Source organism: Trichoderma camerunense (assembly GCF_050948025.1).
Source record: "Trichoderma camerunense strain CBS 138272 chromosome Unknown V8C40scaffold_6, whole genome shotgun sequence".
Lineage (NCBI taxonomy): Eukaryota > Fungi > Ascomycota > Sordariomycetes > Hypocreales > Hypocreaceae > Trichoderma > Trichoderma camerunense.
Genome location: NW_028145364.1, coordinates 1,897,368 through 1,919,075, shown reverse-complemented (window position 1 = coordinate 1,919,075; position 21,708 = coordinate 1,897,368). Strand labels below are relative to the sequence as shown.

The 21,708-nt window shown below is 48.7% G+C and overlaps 9 protein-coding genes across 9 annotated transcripts; 6 read left to right on the top strand and 3 right to left on the bottom strand.

Moving 5' to 3' along the window:
• Positions 1-1,429: 1,429 nt before the first annotated feature.
• Positions 1,430-2,925, bottom strand: V8C40DRAFT_197603 (heterokaryon incompatibility domain-containing protein). Its single transcript, XM_083211936.1, has 2 exons — positions 1,818-2,925; positions 1,430-1,755 (listed from the first exon to the last, which is right to left on the bottom strand). The coding sequence occupies exons 1-2, from the start codon at positions 2,694-2,696 to the stop codon at positions 1,606-1,608; spliced, it is 1,029 nt and encodes a 342-aa protein (XP_083075223.1). The 5' UTR covers positions 2,697-2,925; the 3' UTR covers positions 1,430-1,605.
• Positions 2,926-3,723: 798 nt separating this feature from the next.
• V8C40DRAFT_241951 (uncharacterized protein) lies at positions 3,724-4,225 on the top strand. The gene has a single exon (XM_083215126.1). It carries the CDS (start codon positions 3,745-3,747, stop codon positions 4,111-4,113), a length of 369 nt encoding a protein of 122 aa, XP_083075222.1. The 5' UTR covers positions 3,724-3,744; the 3' UTR covers positions 4,114-4,225.
• Positions 4,226-6,049: 1,824 nt separating this feature from the next.
• On the top strand, positions 6,050-7,907 carry V8C40DRAFT_241947 (longiborneol synthase). Its single transcript, XM_083215125.1, has 3 exons — positions 6,050-6,737; positions 6,821-7,293; positions 7,352-7,907. Exons 1-3 carry the CDS (start codon positions 6,402-6,404, stop codon positions 7,668-7,670), a joined length of 1,128 nt encoding a protein of 375 aa, XP_083075221.1. The 5' UTR covers positions 6,050-6,401; the 3' UTR covers positions 7,671-7,907.
• Positions 7,908-10,831: 2,924 nt separating this feature from the next.
• On the bottom strand, positions 10,832-11,747 carry V8C40DRAFT_264680 (glutathione S-transferase; the record flags this gene model as incomplete). The annotated part of the gene is made up of 5 exons (XM_083219561.1): positions 10,832-10,930; positions 10,992-11,183; positions 11,243-11,353; positions 11,424-11,577; positions 11,677-11,747. The coding sequence occupies 5 exons, from the start codon at positions 11,745-11,747 to the stop codon at positions 10,832-10,834; spliced, it is 627 nt and encodes a 208-aa protein (XP_083075220.1).
• A 538-nt stretch (positions 11,748-12,285) lies between these two features.
• On the top strand, positions 12,286-14,622 carry V8C40DRAFT_241936 (uncharacterized protein). Its single transcript, XM_083215124.1, has one exon. It carries the CDS (start codon positions 12,829-12,831, stop codon positions 14,263-14,265), a length of 1,437 nt encoding a protein of 478 aa, XP_083075219.1. The 5' UTR covers positions 12,286-12,828; the 3' UTR covers positions 14,266-14,622.
• A 601-nt stretch (positions 14,623-15,223) lies between these two features.
• V8C40DRAFT_286549 (SDR family NAD(P)-dependent oxidoreductase) lies at positions 15,224-16,077 on the top strand (the record flags this gene model as incomplete). The annotated part of the gene is made up of 2 exons (XM_083222544.1): positions 15,224-15,585; positions 15,654-16,077. 2 exons carry the CDS (start codon positions 15,224-15,226, stop codon positions 16,009-16,011), a joined length of 720 nt encoding a protein of 239 aa, XP_083075218.1. The 3' UTR covers positions 16,012-16,077.
• A 331-nt stretch (positions 16,078-16,408) lies between these two features.
• Positions 16,409-17,116, bottom strand: V8C40DRAFT_264677 (NAD(P)-binding protein; the record flags this gene model as incomplete). The annotated part of the gene is made up of 1 exon (XM_083219560.1): positions 16,409-17,116. The coding sequence occupies one exon, from the start codon at positions 17,114-17,116 to the stop codon at positions 16,409-16,411; it is 708 nt and encodes a 235-aa protein (XP_083075217.1).
• Positions 17,117-17,865: 749 nt separating this feature from the next.
• V8C40DRAFT_241934 (nitronate monooxygenase) lies at positions 17,866-19,213 on the top strand. Its single transcript, XM_083215123.1, has one exon. It carries the CDS (start codon positions 18,012-18,014, stop codon positions 19,071-19,073), a length of 1,062 nt encoding a protein of 353 aa, XP_083075216.1. The 5' UTR covers positions 17,866-18,011; the 3' UTR covers positions 19,074-19,213.
• Positions 19,214-19,748: 535 nt separating this feature from the next.
• On the top strand, positions 19,749-21,444 carry V8C40DRAFT_241933 (peptidase family S58-domain-containing protein). Its single transcript, XM_083215122.1, has one exon. It carries the CDS (start codon positions 20,125-20,127, stop codon positions 21,307-21,309), a length of 1,185 nt encoding a protein of 394 aa, XP_083075215.1. The 5' UTR covers positions 19,749-20,124; the 3' UTR covers positions 21,310-21,444.
• The last annotated feature ends 264 nt before the right edge of the window (positions 21,445-21,708 follow it).

Genomic DNA, 21,708 nt, shown 5'->3' with positions numbered 1-21,708 from the left:
TTCTTCAGAAGCAATATCTTACAGATAGCCGAACTTGTAGCAACATTGATTCTGTATAAAGTTGTTTCCTATATCGAGCTTGACAAGGTTGTTATTTTATCCAGGAAACTACTCTCTCAACTTCAGCAGTACATGGGCTTCTACGGCATTTTCCGCCCTTGATGATTTGTCGTGTTCCAATTGATCAGGGCCCTGGATTTGCCACGACCAACAGTCGTTGATGAAAGTGGGCTTGATAGGACATTTAACCAAAAGTGTCGGTGAGCTAGGCAAAAGATGGGATGACATACGCGGTGGGTAAACTCCATTTGGATACATTAATATAGCCGGCGGACTGGTAAGGGCCATTGTGGCAACTTTGCTTGCAGGCACCATGTCAGTTGTCACAATACTTGTTCCCATATGCTGGTACTTTGGATAAAACGACCCCCTCAACGTGGCAGTTCCACATGGTGTTCTCCTATCTACTCGGAGCTACCAAGCACGTATAACGTGCTTCTCGGGGTTTGACCGCTTCGTTAAGCGATACAGTACTCCGTAGCTGTGCCCAGTCTGTTGGGAATTCTTCCAAGCCGAGCAATTCTAGAAGCAAAAGACTTGTGGAGCATGTCAACTGAAAAATTGGCATCCAATGGTGTCCTCTCATATGGAGCATACGATGGCAGAGACCCCGCCTGATGCCAAATAATGACTTGTATAGGCAATGAGTTACACGAGGAGGTATTAGATAAGAAATTACTACATGTGGGTATATTTGTATTACCGAATTGGAATGTTTACTGTACTCGTACAGTTGCGATACAATCCACGATGAATTATGTCTACCAATACTTTAACAACTCAATACAGGCACATATTAATGCTACTGGTATCGACAATTGGAGTGATGGGTAATTTTTCTCCCGCCATCATGACGGAAATTCGAATGATAGACTTATTACCGGATCGTTGGAGTAGTATTCCAGAAGAACTTTATACAGGGTAAGATGCAATGCCAAAACCGTAAGGTATCATCGTCTTCCTGCAACTCATCAACCAACGGCATTTCTGGCTGCAGGAGATGCAACGCTTCCGGTATGTTGGTTCAGGGTGCTGCCACTCAAAAGCACGATTACAAAAATGATGTATTAATAAACTGGGGGGTTTCTTTTCTTTTCTTTTATTGTTACGTGTACCAATTGATCTATAATAATGTTATCATACTAGGTGCCCAGTCCGGACAAAAGGGAACATCTCATTTCAGTAAAGTGTAGCTGCATAAGCTCTCCGAGATGGGAAAATGAGCCGCGCATGTAACTGTGCGGACGTCGAATTAGACAAGAATAAAGAGCACAAACAAATGAAAAAAAAGACATAAAAAAATAAAAACCAAATCTAAGACAAGAATACCCAGTAACAAAAACAATTCATCGTGCTGAACCAAGAAGGAAATAGGAAAATTCTTTATGGGGTATCCTCATTGCGTATAAGTCAACCTTTGGGTATCCTGTCATGCCCTTCACACCAAAACCCGCGAAATGCCAACTTTGTGAATGAACCGCTTTGACGCCGCCGCTCCCGTCACAACAAATATCACTGTAATTATTCCCAACGTGTGTGTGTGGGCTATTCATTAGAACGTGTAGAAGAAGTAGCTCTGCTCTTGCCCGTCTCTTTGAGAATGCGGGCTTCCTCGAGGGCCTCTCTCCTGGCAAACTCATCCAAGAGCTTGTGGGCCGTCTCCAGGGGTAGTTCAGCAATCATGGCGCTCAGTTCCTGCAACAGCGCGTTAGCGTTCATGTCTGGTGTGAGCCAAGAAGATATGGAAGACACTATACCTTTTGAAACACCTCCGATGGGTGGTATTTGAACTCTTCCATCATCCGATTGAGACGGAGTACTTGCTTCCATGGCACGATGATGTCGCCAATGAGAAACGTGGGAAAGCGGGCGAGAGCAATTTCCTCAAGGATCCAACGCCGCTGGAAGTACTGGCGCGTCATGAAGTCGTTGCATCCAACCCAGTGAGGCATCAGGAAGGGAATCTCGCCCCCTGGGCCCGGAGTCCAGATGTGAGTGATGGGTCGAGCCCAACGATGCGTTGGAGAGTAATCCTCAGGATGCTTTTCACGGTCACCTGGGTCTCCCCAGTGAGCCGGCATGGCGTCTTCGATCTCGGCCAGCGTCATCATGGCAACATCTGTGTGCTCTGTCTTATCACCCAGCCAGCCGACGACGAGCTCGGCCGCCTTGTAGATCATACGCATGTCGAGCGTCTGGCGGTGACGCTCTTCCTCATCATTCTGGTTGATACATACAAGGTCGACCCAGACGCGAAGAGAGCGAGCTTCAAGCTCTCCACGCTGTGCCGAGTTTGCGCCAAAGAGCTGACGAAACCATCTCGGGGCGCCATGCGGGCGTCGGGCCGGAGTTCGTTGGAACCTCCGCGAGATGGTGGGATAGAAGACGGCGCGGATGTTCTTGATGGCTGACGCCAAGTGTGAGGTAATGGTCACTGGCAGCCCCGAGATATAGATGCGCTCCGTCTCTTTGGCATCGCCATAGAGAGACGAGAGCGCGATGAACTCGAGGTCGTCCGTCACGCGAACCGTGACGAGTTTACACTCAATTGGGTCATTGAGGTTGCGGGCGGACTGGATCTCCAGCAGGCGGATTTCGCGCTTTGAGGAGTCGAGGCGCCTATACGCAATGCTCATCTTGGTGGAACGGGAACAGAATAGGGAAGTAGGCAGGTGTGTTCAAAGCAAAAGGGAACAGTCGTATGACCGAAACAGGATCCGGGGCCGTGACGAACAAAGTCCGCGAGGCACCACTTTCAACTCGTCGAGTTTTTGCCTTCTGGGCAGGGGGGTACAGGTACAGGTTCAGAAACCGCAGGATGCATCAGCTCGCACCCAACGCAAACAGCAGGACGCCCGGCGTTTATACCAAGAGTCACCGAAAATGAGGGCCAAGCGGGCTTCGCGCTGTCGGCTGTCATATTTCAAAAGCCGCCTTTTGGGCGGCGACAGGGGAACGACCGCGCGAGGCATGGAGAGGCCCGTCCGGGACTTGTCACACGTGTCGACAATCTTACCTCGAGCCCGTTAATACTAACAGGCAAGGGACGGACCGCTCATCCAAATCTTTTTCTCTGGGAATCCGCCGCCTCAAACATGAGTCCACCTAGTGGAAAGGGGGAAGAGTCTTCGTGCCACATTCTACCGACGGTTGGGATAACTAGGCACACACACACAATAACCATTCAGAATTGCCGCTTTGTTCAAGAAGCCATAACACCGGTATTCATACGCTTGGGGCGGCAGTGGCAGTTGAACTACGCGTATGCATATGCAAGGGGTAATTAATTCTTTCTTACGTACTCCGTACTCGACAAATCACATGTAAGTACGGGGTAATCATACCGTGTACCTGTAGCCACATCAGTAATGGTGTCCATGTATTCGTAGGTTGACCCCAGGACAGCAACTGGCGACAAGTAGGATTAGTATGAGGGGACAATTGCACGGAGCTCCCTCCGGGCTTGCCAATGCTTGGTCGATTTGCCTATCCTTGCCAGCTGAAGTATTTGCCGTGACCCCAACTCCTCAAAGAGCAAGTATCAATAGCCAGGAATGCATGTCGTTTGACAGACCCTTGTATCTCGTCCGTACAACAGACGAAGCACGGGTGCAAGCACTCGCCTAGTGACGACTAGTGTGCGTCCTTCATACTAGCATACTAGGCAGCGTACGAGAACGAGAGATGACCCGAGCAGCGAGTCTGCCTCTAATTATTCCTTTTTCCTTTCTTCTTTTAATTCTCGCTTTGTGTTGCTCTCTTCTTGCTACTATCGCTAGACTGGTTAGTTTCCGCGACGTAACCCCAGTTGCTACACATCATTTATCGGGCGACGCGAAAGCCCTCACTTTTGAGGCCCTCCACTTCGGCCGATCAACTAGCTTCCTCTTTTTACGGAGCGGCTTTTGCGCCTCAGCCGTCGCCTGCCGGCACGCCGCCTTTTATGCTACTGTACTGTACGGGCCAGTGTGGATAACTGACCTCTTGGAGACGGCAAGACAGCTTCATATTGTAGGGGACCATACGAGTACATACAGTCCCAGGTGTATTTAATTGCACGCACCCCTGGTCAAACTGGGCGAAACAATGAGAAGACGCAGCCAACAGCACGAACGCAGTAGGAGTACTTGTGCCCTTCTACGAGTACTTGTATGATCCTTGAGAGCTCCTTTCTAGAGCAGCCCTGCACGCCTCCAAAGGGGGGGTGTCCTCAAGGCCATATCCAGCTTGAACGTGGATTCGTCCCATCTTCACCGTACAACACTCGCACTTGTCTGTGTATGCAAGTGAGAGGAGTCTGCCGTGGCATGACCCAATCCTCTTGCAGCGGCATATACCAGCCCCTTGGCCCTGCCAGAGTGTCACGAGCGTGTCATTTCTTTCTACAGGCCACAACCCATGCCAGCGGAACCCCGGATAGACCCCATCCCAGACGCGAGCTTGGCGCGCTTGGTGTAACGGCCCTTGACCCACCAGCGTCAATTGACAGGTCAAACCGGCTTAGAAGTTACATATGTACTCGTAGTGTCGGCGTCGAGGGGTGGCTCTGCTGAAGAGCTTGAGGACTGCACGTCGTTCGTTTCCCAAGACGCACAAGCTGCTTCTTCAGCCCAGGCAACCTAAGAAAAGAGGGAAAATTAGCAAATCTGTGCGACTAACAAAGAAAAGACTTGAAGGAGAAGAGCTAAGAGAAAACACGTGCTAATGCAAGATAATGTGCGCCGTCGCATCGCATCTACAAATCCGGGTGGAGGCCAACGACATGTTGCTCTTCATGGTATGAGTAAGTAGATGCACCGGACATTGGTATCATGACTCTTAGGGCCGTGTTTGCCATGGATGACGTATTTTCATATGATAAAGGCATTCCCTGCTTCATAGATCCGATTCTAACGCACGCAGTACGGAGCCAGCTCCATCACGGGCTGTATTCCGCATGCCAGATAAATGGACGGACGGCCGTCATCATGTACCTACAGGTAGTAAGAACTAAGATCGTGAAGAGGGGGAACAGTTCGTCCCACAATATGATTTATGGAGAGGCAATGAACAAATGCTCTGGGGGGTTGAAGATCTTTTTTAACGAGGCTAGCTCTCTACCGCGCTCTTCAGCGTCGAGTGACATGATAGCAAGTCCGGCGTTAACGTATGAACGCGAGCTACTGCATGAGGGCTGAGGTATCCTTGGTCAATACAGAACTAATGGATAGACGGGCGTACGTGCAAGGGCAAGAGGTGTTCCTGAGCAAGGGTTGATGCTATTCATGGCTCCAGGGCTGCTCAGAGACCCCACTCCCCTTTCATGTGTGAGCATCAACAACCAACGTACAGTATTCGTGCTTGTACGAGAGAGGTAGGAGAAGGGAATTCTGCCCTCATGGCGCCCTGGTCTGCTGGGTTTATCCCCACACTCGCCTCGATGGGAAGCATGGCCGAGAGTGAAAGTGGGAGAGAGAGGGTATGTAAATGAGTAGGCTGACCAACAGCCAAATGATATGCAAAGTGGTTACACTGATACGACTTCGTCTCCATTCTCTCGGTGACAATGGGCTGCCGGCCGGTACCTTCCGGGACACTCGCGGTGAGGGCTTCACCCTTTTTCTTCTTCCCGGCCACGAAGAGGAGATGCATATGGCGACTCAGTCGACTAAACTAGCTGCTGAAATGTCAATCCTCTTCTCCTAGATAGGCATGACACGATCCAATAGAGCAGTCTAAGCTGTTGATACATCACTATCCTGCTCGCCGCACCCTATCCACCGCCACGCACCAAGTGGGCAGAGTGGGCAGAGGTTCCCGGTCACGATTTAACATCTGATGGTCTTTGGGGAACGGCGGAGATCAGATACGACTGTACAATCTGCCATTTAGTCATATTCTGGTTCCAATTTGTAGCAAAACCCCCATGCAAACTAACGACCAACAGCATAAGCTAGGCTCACCCACAATATACGCGAGCGAGCCATATTCCTTGACCTCGTTGATTATTGCCTTCTCGACCACGGCCACGATGCTCAATTGGGAAAACTGCCTGCTCGATTTAACTTGATTTCATCCAGGTATTATCTTTGTAATATATCAGGCATCCGAGATGCCCGCCAGGATGAGGGCTCACGCTATGAATAAAGATCCAAGGTTTCCCCCGTCTGGTGCGTTTCACCTCAACTCTAGCCTCAAGTCTATCCTCATATCAGCTTAAGAGAATACTTGCTTTTTCCACTCCCCATATTCTCCAAGTCTTTGTTTGCTTTTTTCTATCAAGCCACACTGGCCTAGATCTTCTCAAATATCAGTTTTCCACATTTATTTGTATTTGGTGCTATCCAACAACTTATACCAAAATGGTCGTCGCACGGAAAAGCCACGCCGGGTCAGGCTACCACACGGCTGCTTCAGTGTACCGCCGGGTCTTCACGGCATTGAAGCAATTCCTTCCAAAGAACGATGGCCAAGTGGATGACTCTTTGGCCAAAGAGCCAAAGAAGCTGGCTGCTCAAGTAGCACCCATCTGCTGCGACATGCTCGCCCAGCTCAACTATCCTGGAGCACCTAAGCTCAAGGCCGAGGCAGTCGAAGGTCTGCTTGCCTACATGCATAAGCGAGCCATTGAGTTTGATGTGCCGCTCAATACCAAGATTTCTGCAAAGGGATTTCGTCTAGGCTACGCAGAAGGATTGGTGCGTTTCTCTCTTGTTTCTAAGTGGTTGGATTGGCGCGCTATGGTTGCACAAATGTTTGGCTAACGAAAAAGGAATAACAGCTCGCCCACCCTAACCATCCCGTGCAAGTCCAGGGGTATGTCGGTCTATTCACTTGGCTCGTTGTCCAATACGACGACATTGTCGGCCAGAGCAATGAGATGGTCCAGGAGGCCCTGCAATTCCACCAACGCTTCTTCCGAGGCGAGCGGCAGCCAAACAACTTGCTCGAGGCAATTGCAATCCTGCTCCGCGAGGCAGATGACCACTTCGACACTGTCATGGCCAACATGCTGCAGATCTCTGTGCTCAAGTTCCTCACTAGCAACCTCTTGGAGCGCCACGACGGCTTCCAGCACATGGCAGTTACGCGTGCCGGCAACAAATTTCCGGATTTCTACAGGGATATGTCGGGAATGAACGTGGCCTATGCCGTCTTCTGCTACCCCAAGGCCCAGTATCCCGATGTCGCGGCCTTCCTCGAGGCGATCCCCGACATGGCCCGTTTCATTGACATCTCCAATGATGTGCTCTCGTGAGTAACGCCCACGCAACAACACCATGACAGGCTCCATAGCTAATCTCCCACCTAGATTCTACAAAGAGGAGGTTGGTGGAGACACAAGAAACTACCTTCATAACCGTGTCGATACTAGCGGCAAGCCCATGTTGGCGGTCCTCCAAGACGTAAGCAACGAGTCGATTGAAGCCGCAAAACGAGTGAGCGAGATCCTCAAAGGCAGGGGTGTCTATGAACAGTCCTGGAATGAGAGTGTCCAGGGCTACATGGCCATGCACACAACTAATCCCCGATACAAGATGTCGGACCTTGGCCTGGGCGAGGAGCATCCCCTTGCTCCTTTTGAGCATAAGATTGGAGAGTTCTTTGACCGCGTCAACAACAGCTCATGAAGGAAGCGATGGAAGGAAATAATTGCATCCATGGCGCATTGCATTGTTTTTGGAGAGAAGGGGGGGTTTTATTTGCCGCGCATATACGACTGCGTTTCAGTAACCTTTTTTTTATCATGCCATTCGGCACGGCGTTGAGGCTGTATGACGAGAAATGAACGATGCTCACGATACTATACTCTTTGACATAGATATAATTACACTATTTCCAAATAAATTTCGAAACATATTGGTTGCAAGAAAACGAATGCAAAATGCTCTTAAATTCTCACTTCCTGTTACAGCCTGTGTCGCGAATCAGAAAACGATGTAACATCACATCTCACTCCAATCTTCTTGACGACTTTAGCGACGTTAGCTTTAGTAGTCTATAATGCACATGTAATTCGTGCAGTTTTTTGCAGCCCTCGTACAGAGTCCAGCACCGAGATGCGATGTTTATGTGAACTAAGATATAAAATAAAGTCGCCGATAATGGGCCGTCAAAATCAATCATCCTCCCGTCAGTTTCAGATTGTTTCAAGGCGCCCCGGAAAATATTCCGGATCGAATGTTGTAAGCGTTGGCATTGACTTGGCATTGATTTTCCACAGTCCAAGTTTCATGCACGTGGGAAAGGAAACGTCCGCTTTGTTAATTTTTCGGCCTCTTCAATGAGTTTAGACATAATTTTGAGGCAAAATCCCAAAAGAACTGTCAGTAGATTGTTCAAAACCCCCACTGAGAGTCTCGGCTAGCAAGTTCGTGTATGCATTGGAATATTGCGCGATGGGCTGACCACATGTCATTGAATAGTGGAAACTCCATGGCTAAAGTTCTCAGCCACTCTTCCTCAACTATTAGCCCTGCAATGAAATGCACATATGAGGCCAGAATACACAGCCGCATGTCCTAAGACGCCGTACGGTACCATAATGCTACGCTGGATGCTTGTTCTCGCCAAGGTACATGGAAAGCTTCTGATCGCTTGCCTGCCTGCAGGGATGTATCGGCCAAGACATTTTGCAGAGGCGGTGGTGGTTTTTGACAGGGTTCGTGGTGGCGGCAGGGCTCCGTAGAAAAAGAGAGAAGAAAAGAACAACCCCTGTCCCCCCCTGCAGAAAACATGGCCTGTATGTCCGGCAATGTACGAGTACATGTATGAAATGTGCGCCTTGAAGCAACACCAAGTACCAGGCATGGAGACCCCCAATGAGTGGAGGCGTTCTGTCTTCCGCTCCTGTTTAGATAGGGGCTGGGCCATGCAAATGGAGTACGACTATAATACAAATACTATCCCGCCTCTCGTACGTGGGCTTTTGCCGAGGCGTCTGTGTGTCATCTCCACATGCTGCGGTCGCTAACAAAAACTACGAGTATATACGAGCACGTACGATAAGTCCGGAGAGAAATAAATGAGATGGACTGTTCGCAAAGTCCAACGGCGAGCCCGGATCGGCAGACAGGCACGCCTGTGCAGCGTCTCGAAGACAGGCTGGGCAATGCCTAGCGAATGCTCGAGTGTTTTAAGCTCCCGCCAGCTGTGTGAGGAGAAGCCAAGGGTAGGGTAGGGTAGTGTAGCATTGTAGGAAAGGGGCTGGCTGGCATGGGCATTTTGTTTCCTTTTCTCTTCGGCACTCGTCGTTTTTTTAAGCTCTATTTTCTGTTTCAACATCGCTTCTCGGTATCCATGCAGCTTCTAGTGGTGGGTTTAGGGTGAGAATCGTAGGACTTCTAGAAGGAGATGCATTGACGGCTGGCATCTTGTTTCGCATAAATTTGCTAGGAGCGGGAAGATTCTCGCCGGCGTATTGATTGACGTTCATGCGATGAAAGCATGAGCGATTTCAAACCGCTAAATCGCGGAACTGCCGCTCCGGGGCGAGCCAGACAATAATACAGCGTTACATGTGTGGGGAAATATGGGCTGATTCTTGCAGGACGGGGGGCCTTTTGGGGGAAAAGAAAGAGAAAAGGCGGGATTCATTTCATTCACTACGACGTGGAGTATTGGGTGTGTCCTTTTGAAAGGAGACTTTCCATTGTTATGAATCATTTTGTGACCAATTTCAGTCTCTCTCGCCTACTCCTGCGATGCTGCGATGAAGCTAAAGCCGTCTTACTGACGTTTACCGGGTGCGTATGCACTGGCCTTCGGGATGTGGGAACCTGGATCTCATCGCATGAAGCGGCTCCTGATCTGACATGTATTTGGTGGCAGATTTGCCATGTGCCTTGAAACGCTGTCAGCCTAGTCGGGTATGCTCAATTACGACGTTTATGCATCTCATTTTCCTTCCACTAGTAATTAATAGACTGGACCAGAATCGACATGGAATAGTCATCGCGGAGGTGATATTTTCCGGTGGAAATTCAACAGGCCCTGATACGTCCGAAGTGGCTCAAGAAGGCAGGTAAAGATCAACTTGCCATTGGATCGAAGATGAGCGGTAGCAGTATAATGCAAGACACTGCATACTGTACCGTGTCTGACATCTGACATCGATGGACACGTACGTTATACAGCATGAGACCGAGCAAGGAAGTAGTAGTCAGCCTTGGAGTGCAATTTGCCAAATTCATGCAAAGTGCCCAGGTATGAATGCTTGGGGTCTTTGCAACACATAACCTGTTTTATCTTGCTTCCTGCAAGGTTATCTCGATTTCTTGAAAACTTGCAACGTTACATGAAAGTACGATGCGATGGGTTATTTCTCGTAGCCAAGTGACTACAATACCTCGTAATATGATGGTAGATCACGTAAGGACAATTACTGACATCGACAATGAGTTCATATTGTATATACAGAGTTATATCATTTCGCATTCAGCTGTAGTGGCCAGTTGTATTGTCTCAAATATGCTGATACTGCTATGGCCCTACTTAGAGTTTAAAATACATGGAGCTATCACCAATACCATGAGCTTGTTTTGACATCTCGTGATGTTCTTAAGGAGGCATACCCTAAAATTTGTACCGTGCACGTAGGCTATAGGGTTGATGATTTTACTAATTGTATTAAAGTAATGATGCTTTTTTTATCTGAATACTATCTTTCCACACTTTATAGCATCTATTTATAGACTTATCGATAGTTTGTCTGACTTGTTGTATTTACTGGATCAACTACCCTTGTCTTTCGAAAAATCACTGGAATGATAATAATTCACTTATCCTCCATTTACGCCTTCTTTGGGCGATTCTCTTCGATATACGCTGCAATGTTTGGTCGTGCCTCAAAGGCCTCACGAAACTTTTGAACTGCCTCAGGTAGTTTGGACTGAATGTAATGAGTCAGCACCCTGAACAAGTAAATCATTCATCCTAAAGTGTAAACTTACGGGTAGAGTTCCGATTCGTTCATCGTTATCAATTGACTGATAGACGGCGAAGTCGGCGTAGGATATTCTGTCTCCGAGGAGATAAGGACCATTGTTTGCAGAATAGTACTCTGCAATGACATTGTAATATTGTGGTACAAACTTGTTCCTGTACTCATCTGTGACACCTTTTAGGCTTGCTACCCATTGAGTCTATATCTCATTCATTAGCACATGTAATTGACGGTTATTCCATTGTAGATTTGACTTACCCTCCAATCATTGTAGACATCTGAAACAGCATCAAGCTGGAATTTCTCATGATTGGTTTCGCCTTCATAGCGGCCGATATCTCGGGCGAGATATCTTAAAATGGCAATATGCTATATGTGGGACAAGTATGTAAGCGTACATCCTAACATTTAAAAAGATCTCGTTGATTGAGCAACTAACCTGGTTGATAATAATACCATTGATCAAGAGTGCAGGTACCTTGCCAGTTCGAGTAATGCCTTCCTGCTTGAGTCTCTCGCTCGTAGCTGGCCATGTGGCATCATAAGGATGTCGGATATCGTTGAATTCAATCTCTGCGTCTCTCATAAACAGACTGATATATGTGTTAGTGCGGGTTACAAGGGCATCAAGGGGTCACAATAATAAGGTTGGTTGTGGAAGAAGAAGAGTTGCTGAGTGGCGCACGACTTACCGTACGACTTCGCCACGGCCCATTCGACCAATGTCTAGGTAGTGGAGGGTGGGGATAGTTTTAGTAGCCATTGTAAATGTTTGTGATTGTGTTGCTGTAACTGAAGGGATAATGATGCGAGTTGGTCTATGCTGGAGCAGTTGTCTAGAGACTTGGAGACTTCCCGAAACTACTCGGGGTATAGTAGCTTTTAATACAGGTCGACAACTCACTCCTATGGATGGAAGGAACATGGCTTTGTAATAGTGACCAATCTCCCTGACAAACTAATAACGTGTTGCTCGCATTCTCTTTCCAACTAGTAGGATACGGAAACTACTTTGTCTTTGCGCTCTTTGTGCGCTCCGAGTTGAGTCCGAAGACAGCTGAAAACCAACTCTCACCGCTGACTCATCCGGAATCAACGTCCCCGCGGAGATGCTATGTACTGTTTGGGTATGTGCTTCGCCCAATATCGCAAAAAGTAGCCGCGCGATGTGCCGCGCCCAGGAACCGGCGGTCCGGATTTGGGCAGTGGACGCCGCACCCGACATCATCGAGTAGAGATTCAGATTCTTGCAATTGACTACTGGGGCGCATTATGTCATTGAAGCTTACACATCTGGAATACTCGTACGTGCGTCGGGCGCGCTGACGTAGGAGCAACTCTCGGGTTGTTGCTTTAATATTGTGCTAGCGGCTTGAAAGGGGAGATCATGAAAACTACAAATATCGAGGCTGTGACGCGGCAGTGAAACAGCTGTTTTGTCACTGTTCTAGTGTTCCAGTACGCTATTTTTCCACGTATGGTGAAGATTCCATTCGTGGCGCAGTTGATAGTATTCCACGCATAGGCAAATGCGTCCAAGTGCTGACGGGCCTTGTCTCGCCCTATACTGTAATCTTCTAGCCGATGACAAATCTTTCTCGAGTTTGCGGTAAGATGACGACTATTGGGAGGATGATCTCCTGAAAGGCACTGGAATCTGGTCTATGTGCTTTAATTTCCGTATTACCACATCATTGATAATTGATGGAGGTAAATATGGCCCAGTCCCACGACGGCGGCACTCCGCTTCCCTGGAGGTTCGTTAGACGCGATTTCGCGATCTTCACCTTCGCGATCATCTGGAAAGCAACAAAGTAAACGCGTAAATCGGTCAATTTGCAGCCATGAATTCAATGGCCTCTATGGCTGATCGAAAGGCTGCAGCATCTGATTATATGCCACCTCCTACGTTCAACATGCCGGCTCGTCGCGAAGTGCATGTGCCATCAGATTCGGTAGCGGAGCGAAAAGTGCGACAAGCCATTGAAGACTCGGCATCGAGAAACGCGGAGCTGCTCGGCGAGCTTGAAGCTACAGCACATGCACCCGGACTATTTAACAACAACCAGGTCAAGATTGAACATGTTGACAAACGACTGGCTGATCTCGAGCCCGAGGTCGAGAAAGCCATTGCCGCCGCCAACCTGCAGCTCAAGCAACACAAGAGCTACAGGGACTCGGTGGCCAAGAAATTCGTCTACACCGTGCTGAAAAAGAAGAGTGCCTTTGAAGACAAGGCGATGCGTGAGGAGAAGGCCTACCACGAAGTGCTTGAGAAGCGTCACAAAGCTGAAGCAAAGTTGAAGGATCTCCAGGCAGATAAAGAGGCACTGACTGTCGAGATGAAGGATCTGCAGGAACTGGTGGGACGACACGGCACTGCGCACAAAGAAATCGACTCTCTGTACTCGCGCATTTTTGATGGTCCTACGGCGGGATTCGCAGACGAGGATGAACAAGAAGAGACACATAAACTTGCCAAGTTGGCGCTACAGGAGAGGACAGAAGCACTCAAGGCGGCCGTTCGAGGCATCAAAGCTGCCCAAGCAGTCAAAGTAGCCATCGAACGGGCATCGTTTGAGAAGCAGCGCGCAGCCTTCGAGAATCACTCCGATATCTTTTCTCAGCGTGGCGTTCATACAGTTCTGAAACGCTGCGTCGCTTATATCAACCGCGGACTTGAACTCAGCGACGAAGCCGTCGAAGCTATAAAGGCGACACCTGGGCCGGACTTGGTACAGGCCAAGGACAGTCTTGATCGGCTTTTCCACACTGCTAGAGCGACAGCACAGGAGCGCTACACCAACAAATCGCAAAACGCTGATCTTATAGAAAGACTAGGAGCTACGCTGGCTCAAGCATTGTTTGCTCAAAAACAGTATGTTGAGGCTATGAAGAAAGTCACAGAGTCACGAAGAGAATCGATCCGGAGGACAGCAAGAGCTTTAGAAGATGAGCGACGTGCCTTGCAGCAGCTCCGACAAAGCGCTTTCGAGACTACCGTTGGCTTCGGTGCCGCGGCTCCTGCGTATCACGAATGCTGCGATCGAGCTCCTGGGTTTGAGCAGGATTCCCATCAGCAAACCGCATCTATCACTGAGCCGGCTGTTTTGGAGCTTCCTGAAGAAACAGAGGCTCCTCCTGACTACGTGTACGACCACGATGGATCAGCACCCCCAGCAGCGGAGGGAGAACCTGTATCGAGCTCTCATAACCATGGCGCTCCTCTTCGTGGCGAAGTCACCCTTTTCAACCCACGAGGTCTGCAGGAGGTTACCTAATTGGATACGAAACGTTGAGGTGTTGATTATGGCATGAGCCTTGCCTAAATTGTCTGTCATTTACTATACTCATGAGCCTTTTGATTTATTTTACCGGCTGGATTGCTTGTTAGCGTTTGGAATGTGCAATTGGTTGCTGCTATGTTTGTAATGGCGAAGATGACTACTTTGAATACCACGGTGATATATGGAGTTACTTTTCTTGTTTGACTGTATTAGGGTAGCAGCGTCTTCATTGGGCAATACACATCGAGTTTAATACACGCCCCTAGCTAAGCATTCTTTAGCCCTTGAGACTAGCAATGGGATGGCTGTGATATGAGCACTTCTATTTTTACTCACCGACATCACTGGAGCTTGCTTTTGTTTCTCATTTTCTTTAGTTATAACTTTCCATCCGACTATGGCACTTGATGACGTCTCACTCTTATTTCTTCTATCACATCTTGCCCGGCCTGCTCCCTCTAGGTCATTTAAAACGAGTAAACCCTTCTGTTCCCACAGGTACGACTTTGTAGAATAAACGCTTTCCTGCAGAAGGTCTTACTTGCTCTGTAGTATAAAACTTGAGTCATGTAGCTCTGAGCCGGCCTTTCGGCTAACATAGTCTGCATTGTTGCGCCCTTAATCCAACAACGGGTGCGTATCAAACGATATTCTTTGACATGTAATACCCATTTGAGTTGCCGATGTCCCAATTTGGCTATATCTTAAACAGTATGTCAGCATTGCGCACTGTTGAGCAACCAGCTTACACGCCAAGTCCGAGATAGGCAAATGCTCAATACTAGCTACATCCTGATATCTCTGTTGAATCATGTGTAAGTGTAAAAGGAAATTTGCTCTTGAACTTTTGAAAAGAGTCCAACATTGTATTTAAATATGAGAACAAAGCCACCGCTTGGTTGTAGACTCAATCTCAATCTTAAACAACAAACAACGAAAACATAGAGCTAAAATGCCATCTATAGCCGGCCACAGAGTCCTCGTCCTTGGAGCGTCTTCCGGAATAGGCTTTGCCGTTGCAAAGCTAACTCTCTCAGAAAACATTGCGCATCTTGCAATTGCATCCTCAAATAGGACGAAACTAGACAATGCCGTCAAAGCACTCATAAAAGCAGTGCCTGGGTCGGAAAGTCGGATATCCAGCTTTTTGGTCGATCTTGGTGGCGAGGACACGGAAACACAACTCGAGCAGGTTCTCACGGACGCTGTTGCTGCTGCTGGAGGCTCTCTCGATCACATTGTTCACAGCGTGAGCAATAGACGAGGCCCGCTTGTTCCTTTCTCTCAGGTTGACTACAAAACCATCCAGGGACTGTTTGTTCCGAGGTTTGCTCAGTTGGCGCTTCTCGGAAAGTTGGGCCCTAAATATATGAATGATAAAGGCACCTCGTCGATCATTTTCACTTCTGGTCATGTCGAAGACGTGCCGATGCCAGGCCTGGCGTTCTCTCTAGTGTTGGCGCTGCTATTACAGGTATGGCCATAGGGCTAGCGGTTGATATTAGCCCGATACGTGTGAATGCGGTTGCGCCCGGCATCACTGAGACTCCCATGGTGATCGAGGAGACGGGCGAAACAATGGCGTCTGCAATATATGATCTTGCTTCTAGGCAATCGCTAGTCGGGAGACCCGGAACAGCAGATGAGGCTGCCGAAGCCTTTGTGTATTTGATGAAGGACACAAATGCCACTGGTGCCTCCGTCAAGTCATCAGGAGGATCTCTTATTCGCTCGGCTTAACACGCTGGCTGGCTATTGTATGCGGCTCTCATGTCTCAAAATGCAGAACCTGGCCGCACCGGGATCGAATTCCCATGTGGGAAAGGCAAGCTTAATGTAGTGCCTGCGTCAACCCGCGCCTTGTTACTGCAGTGGGCCTGTAACTAAAATAATCTGAATCCTTCGAGTTGCATTATTCGGCTTCATCTGCGCTTGTTACGTTTATACGACAAAAATCTCCGATTGGTACAATCTAAAGAAGAGCGGAAAGAGCGAGAATATTCTTCTTGTGCTGCTGGAGTATTAAGAACGTAAAAATTATAATCTATGTCTATTAAGGGCGCCTTATACATGGGTGAAATACATATTATAATACAAAGCTTTTTTCTAGTCCAAATTCCCTCTTTATATGCCTTATTCATGGTTCCTCAATCCTGACATCCTCAGTCCAGCTTCCCTTGGGCTGGTTGTACAGATTCCATGCCTCCTGGGCAATGTTCTTGGCATTCAGCTTCTGATTTTGGTCCAACACATATCCTGCAACACTCAAAAGGGCAACGTGAACTCCTTTAGGCTCAAATTCCAGGCGGAGAGATCGAGTAAAGTTCTTCTGGGCAGCCTTGGACATGGACAGCGAGACAAGGTTGGTCTCGGGCGTCTCAGGGAGATGAGAGCTGGTGACGATGAGTGTGGGTTGGGCAGAGGAATCTTCCGCTGCCAGCACAGTAAGCTGTGGGAAAGCCCATTTGGAGAGGTTATTCAGGGCAATGGTGGAGATCATGAAGTCACGGATGAGCTCCTCATCAGTGACCTCGATGTGTCGGGACTGTGCGACGATGGCGGCGTTGTAAAGGACAACTTCCACAGTTCCGAGATCCTGGGTAATTTCCCTGAGTGTCGCTGTGAACTTAACAGGGTCGATGACGTCGGTTGAGTAAGTCTTCACAGTGACATTGCCATTGGCAGCACTTGTAACAGTGGCTGCATCTTTCTCAAGTTGAGTGGGATTCCTGGCAACAAGGGCGACTTTGTTGAACTTGTTGGCGGCGAAAACAGCGGCTGTGTTGGTGCCAATTCCAGGACCAGAGCCGACGACGACGACAACATTGTCAGATCGGGAAGACATTTTGTAGTGTACGAATTTCTGGTTGTTGTAAACTTCAAGAAACTTAGAGATATAACAAGTTTTAAAGCCTTGAGAATGTGGTTTATGGTTGGATATGAGAGGTTGTTGGAGTTGTTGTATTGCTTTCTATGCTTTCTTGTACTTGTCTGCTGAAACAAACTTCTTCTTCCCAAGAGCGCTCCATTCCTTCTATTTATCTAAAATTCCTTCATCTTCACTTTCTAAACTTCTTGATAAACTTCAATAGGTATTTTCTGCCACGCAGCCACGGAGAAGATCAAGCGCGCCACAATGTGCCATTATTCAGCTTGGATGCACCAATGACGATATGTTGTTCCCTTGGACCCTGCGCCGTCAAACATCTCCGCGGAATCTTAGCAATCAATCGTGCGATCGATGTTGCCCGGAAAAGGCACGGGAGTCCTAACCTCGGCCCCTAATGCCGAAAAAGGGTTTCATAAGGCTGATGGAGTTGCTCTCTTTTTTCCAACTGTTGAATTCTCAAAACAGAAAAGAAACCCGCTGGTGAGTTCTACTTCGTTCTTTGCCGTTTCCTTTCCCCGCCAGAGCCAGACTATGTCATACAGGATCTGTGGCTTCTGCAGAGTTCTTACAAAGCAGCGCTAAGAGGCCCTGCTGGCGTTCAGCGAACACATGCAGGTCTTTCAGCTGGGAAGCGGAGATGACGATAGCCGGCAATGGCGATGCCTGAACTTCCAATGGTGCTGTTTGTATAACAACTCCGGCGGGCCAAAATCTCATATTCAGGGCGTTGCGTATACTGATTAGTGCTGGACAGGTCGCTCATGCACGCTTGCATACACCAACACTAAACCGAGAATCAACAACTATTCTACTCGTTAAAGTTTATACATCCTTCAAAAACTGATTGACCATGGCTGCCCAAAGAACTGCAGAATTGAGACGTCTGCTTGCGCGTCCTTACCCATGGGTCAAAAAGTCTTTCATTGTCGGGGCGCCGATGCGCATCATGGCCGGCCCAAACTTGGCCGTTGCCGTGTCTGCTGCTGGCGGCTTGGGATTTCTAGGGCCACAGGCCAAGCCAGATGGAGTACTGGCTGATCTTGACAAGGCCAGGGAACTGGTTGCAGCTTCTAGCTTACGCCACCCCCTGCTCCCCATTGGCGTGGGCTTTCAGGTCTGGAACGGTGATTTGAAGATTGCAACATCTGCGGTTGAGAAACACAAACCGTGTGCTGTCTGGCTATTTGCTCCGAGAAATGGCCAGAAGGAGCTGGACGAGTGGACGGTGTCTCTTCGTGGAGCCTCTCGTGATACACAGGTGTGGATTCAAATCGGCACGCTGAGTGACGCGATTGCCGCTGTCAACAGCTCAACTCCTCCGGATGTTCTGGTTGTTCAAGGCTCTGAAGCAGGCGGTCATGGTATGGCAAAGCAGAGCACTGGAACTATTGTTCTGTTCCCTGAAGTGGCAGATGCCGTGAAGGAGTCTGGAATTCCCGTCGTCGCAGCCGGAGGAATCATGGATGCCCGAGGTGTGGCTGCTGCCTTGTCTTTAGGAGCTGCTGGCGTCGCTATGGGAACTCGATTTCTTGCTTCTTCAGAGGCACGCATCGCAAAGGGATATCAGGACGAAGTAGTTCGGGCATATGACGGTGCGAAAAACACTCTACGTACTCAGCTGTACAATCATTTGCGTGGCACGTTTGGCTGGCCCGAACAGTTTTCACCTCGAACTCTCATCAACCGTAGCTGGATCGATCACGAAGCAGGCATTCCGTTTGAGAAGCTCCAGGTGCTGCATGATGAGGCGGCCAAGAGTGGTGATGCGGGCTGGGGTCCAGAGGGGCGACTTGCAACGTACGTTGGATCGGGCGTAGGTCTTGTGCGGAGCGTGCAAGACGCAGGAGTGATAGTAGAGAGTGTGAGAAACGAGGCGAGGGATATTCTCAAGGCCTTGAGCGATGATATTTAAGAGCATTAGCACATATTGTACTCCTGATAAGTGGGTTACTTTGTTTGTAGACTACACTGAGTTGGCTTCGGTAGTTGGACATAGTGATCAACTCTGTGTTCTGCTAATAATTTATGATGTACTTGGAAAAGATAATGGATCACCACAGTCTCAACTTGTTTTGTTTTTGCCGTTGATAACACTTGGTTCGCTATGCAGCTAACTTCGAACCCTGACCATCGATAGCTTGCATGCTTCATGTATATACTTGCATTTGCTTCGCCTTTCACTCAAAGTTTGGCGAGGTCCCTCGGCTTCATGTTTATATATCTGCTCATGCTACGTATCTAGTATCGACTTTCCAACTAGCCATATTCTAGATTGAAGGCCGGCTCGGGCCGGAGTTGTTCTAGCTAGATTAATATCCAACTCCAGACGTATTGCGTTCTATCGCCGCATGAAGGCCCTAGCGCGCTGCTCGTTGTATTTGCCATCATCCGCGAAGGCTACCGCGGGCCGTATAAATAAGATACTACTTCAAAACGTTTCCAACAGAAAGCATTTTACAAGGCAACCAAGTACCAAGGCTGGGAGGTTTCGGCTCCAATTAGCACAGTGTGAGCACATGTATATTTATGTATTTAAAATCCAGTCCCGTTCATCTTTCTTACCACTAGCTTCTTCACAGCCATTTTAGCACTGTTGAGGAGTGACGCAATTGCGGATTTTCCATCTCCTTGTTGGCGGATGTAGGTTTCATTATTAAGAGAATAGTTTTCGGGCGTCGATTTGAAGACGCAATTTTGCAAGTAACGCGCGTTTTTAATCTACCCGTTGGTTCTTCACTTCCACGTTTGTCATGAAGGATTTGAGCCAACGGGTACCCCTCGCGAAGTGACTCAATCGCCGGTGGACTTGCGGACTTTGGCATCGCGTTCTCAGCGGATGGACAATATCCTCACTTATAAAAGACTTGATGCTTCTCCTTCACATTGGAAAACAACAGAAAAGTCCACGGCACATATTCCTACAATCTCCAAATTAAACTCGACAGTGCGCGACAACGTTCACCATGAGCCAATCCCCGCCTCGCCAGCGTATTCGCCAGCTTATACCACAGCTTCGTCTAGGGAAATGGCCTCCTGGTCCCCTAAACTCCATTACTGATGTCCCTGGCGTTCTATCTCACACAGAGTCCATTCATAACCCTCCCGGCAGCGAGGAGCATTCTCCTGACATCAATACCGGTGTTACGGTTATTTTGCCCCGGCCTGACTGGTACAAGTATTCTAGCTTCGCCGGTTTCTTTAGCTTCAATGGCTGCGGAGAGTTGACGTCTTCCCACTGGCTCAATGAAACAGGGCTGTTGGCGTCACCAATCGTCCTGACTACTACGTCCTCTGTTGGTGACGCGTACCGTGGAATCCTGGAGTATGCTGTTCAGTATCACTCTAATGAAGACAAAGAAGTTGATCTGTTTCTGTTTCCAACCGTTGCGGAGACTTTCGATGGTTACCTGAACGACCAAAGTAGATTCGCCGTCACACCGCAGCATATCGTCAAGGGTATTCGAAGCGCGACTGCTGAGGCTGTGAGGGAGGGTAACACTGGTGGCGGAACAGGCATGATTTGCCACAGGTTCAAGGGTGGTACTAGTTCAAGCAGTCGCGTCGTCAAGGGATTTGACATCGATGGAAATGCAAAGTCCTACACAATCGGAGTGCTTGTCCAAGCCAACTATGGTTCTCTAGACAATCTCCGTATAGGGGGCGTCCCAGTAGGCCAAATTCTCAAAGAGCAAGGGGAGACAACAGCAGAACAACTCAAGCCGGGAGAAAAAGAGCCGCGCAAAGATGGCAGCATTATCGTCATCGTTGGCACTGATGCTCCGCTTCTTCCCGTCCAGCTGCAACGTTTAGCCAAGCGTGCTACCGTGGGCCTGGCCAAGGTTGGTGGATATGGAAGTAACACATCGGGGGATATCTTCCTTGCCTTTTCTAACGCCAACAACATTCCAGTTCAAGAACTTTCCATGGCTGGCGCTCGTTCTGCTCACCCCCATGTTCCACAACTCCTGGGTGTGAAAATGGCAACCAATGATACCATTGATGGGTTATTTGAGGCTGTTGCTGACGCAACAGAGGAAGCTATTTACAACGCACTTTGCATGGCTGAGACGACGGTAGGCTTCAAAGGGAGAAGGGTTGAGGAGATGGATTTGGTCAAGGTAAAGGAGATCGTTGAGAACAGACTGTAATCCCAAGTTCACATTTTAATCAGACCATAAGATAGAAGGTTTATTTTGGGACCAAGTACTGCTACTCGACCCCCCACGGCCGAAGAGGAAATCTGTGTATCTGATAATAATAATAATAGGGACCTACATGCTATACTTACTTCTTTGTGCTGTTTTCTCAACGGGATGAGTCATGCAAGTGAACCGATCACAGAATAACATAGATCACATGGGACTGCCGTATGACTCTTTCCATTTGACAATTCTGGCTGCTATTCCTGACCTCGTATCTAGAGGAAATGAGGCGGTAGAGGGAGACTGACAGGGGGAGGGGGGGGGGGGGGTGGTTGAGGGGATACCCCAGTTTCGCGCTGACCACGGGCTCAGGTCCGTGTGCGCCTGTTGGGAGCTTGGGGCGAG

Excerpts from the sequence above, each read along its gene's own strand:
- V8C40DRAFT_197603 (XM_083211936.1), bottom strand. The coding sequence starts at position 2,696 with ATGAGCATTGCGTATAGGCGCCTCGACTCCTCAAAGCGCGAAATCCGC. Across the intron at positions 1,756-1,817 it reads CATCGGAGGTGTTTCAAAAG|GAACTGAGCGCCATGATTGC; the intron begins GTATAGTGTCTT and ends GCGCTGTTGCAG.
- V8C40DRAFT_241947 (XM_083215125.1), top strand. The coding sequence starts at position 6,402 with ATGGTCGTCGCACGGAAAAGCCACGCCGGGTCAGGCTACCACACGGCT. Across the intron at positions 6,738-6,820 it reads TAGGCTACGCAGAAGGATTG|CTCGCCCACCCTAACCATCC; the intron begins GTGCGTTTCTCT and ends AAGGAATAACAG. Across the intron at positions 7,294-7,351 it reads ATCTCCAATGATGTGCTCTC|ATTCTACAAAGAGGAGGTTG; the intron begins GTGAGTAACGCC and ends TCTCCCACCTAG.
- V8C40DRAFT_241936 (XM_083215124.1), top strand. The coding sequence starts at position 12,829 with ATGAATTCAATGGCCTCTATGGCTGATCGAAAGGCTGCAGCATCTGAT.
- V8C40DRAFT_241951 (XM_083215126.1), top strand. The coding sequence starts at position 3,745 with ATGACCCGAGCAGCGAGTCTGCCTCTAATTATTCCTTTTTCCTTTCTT.
- V8C40DRAFT_241934 (XM_083215123.1), top strand. The coding sequence starts at position 18,012 with ATGGCTGCCCAAAGAACTGCAGAATTGAGACGTCTGCTTGCGCGTCCT.
- V8C40DRAFT_241933 (XM_083215122.1), top strand. The coding sequence starts at position 20,125 with ATGAGCCAATCCCCGCCTCGCCAGCGTATTCGCCAGCTTATACCACAG.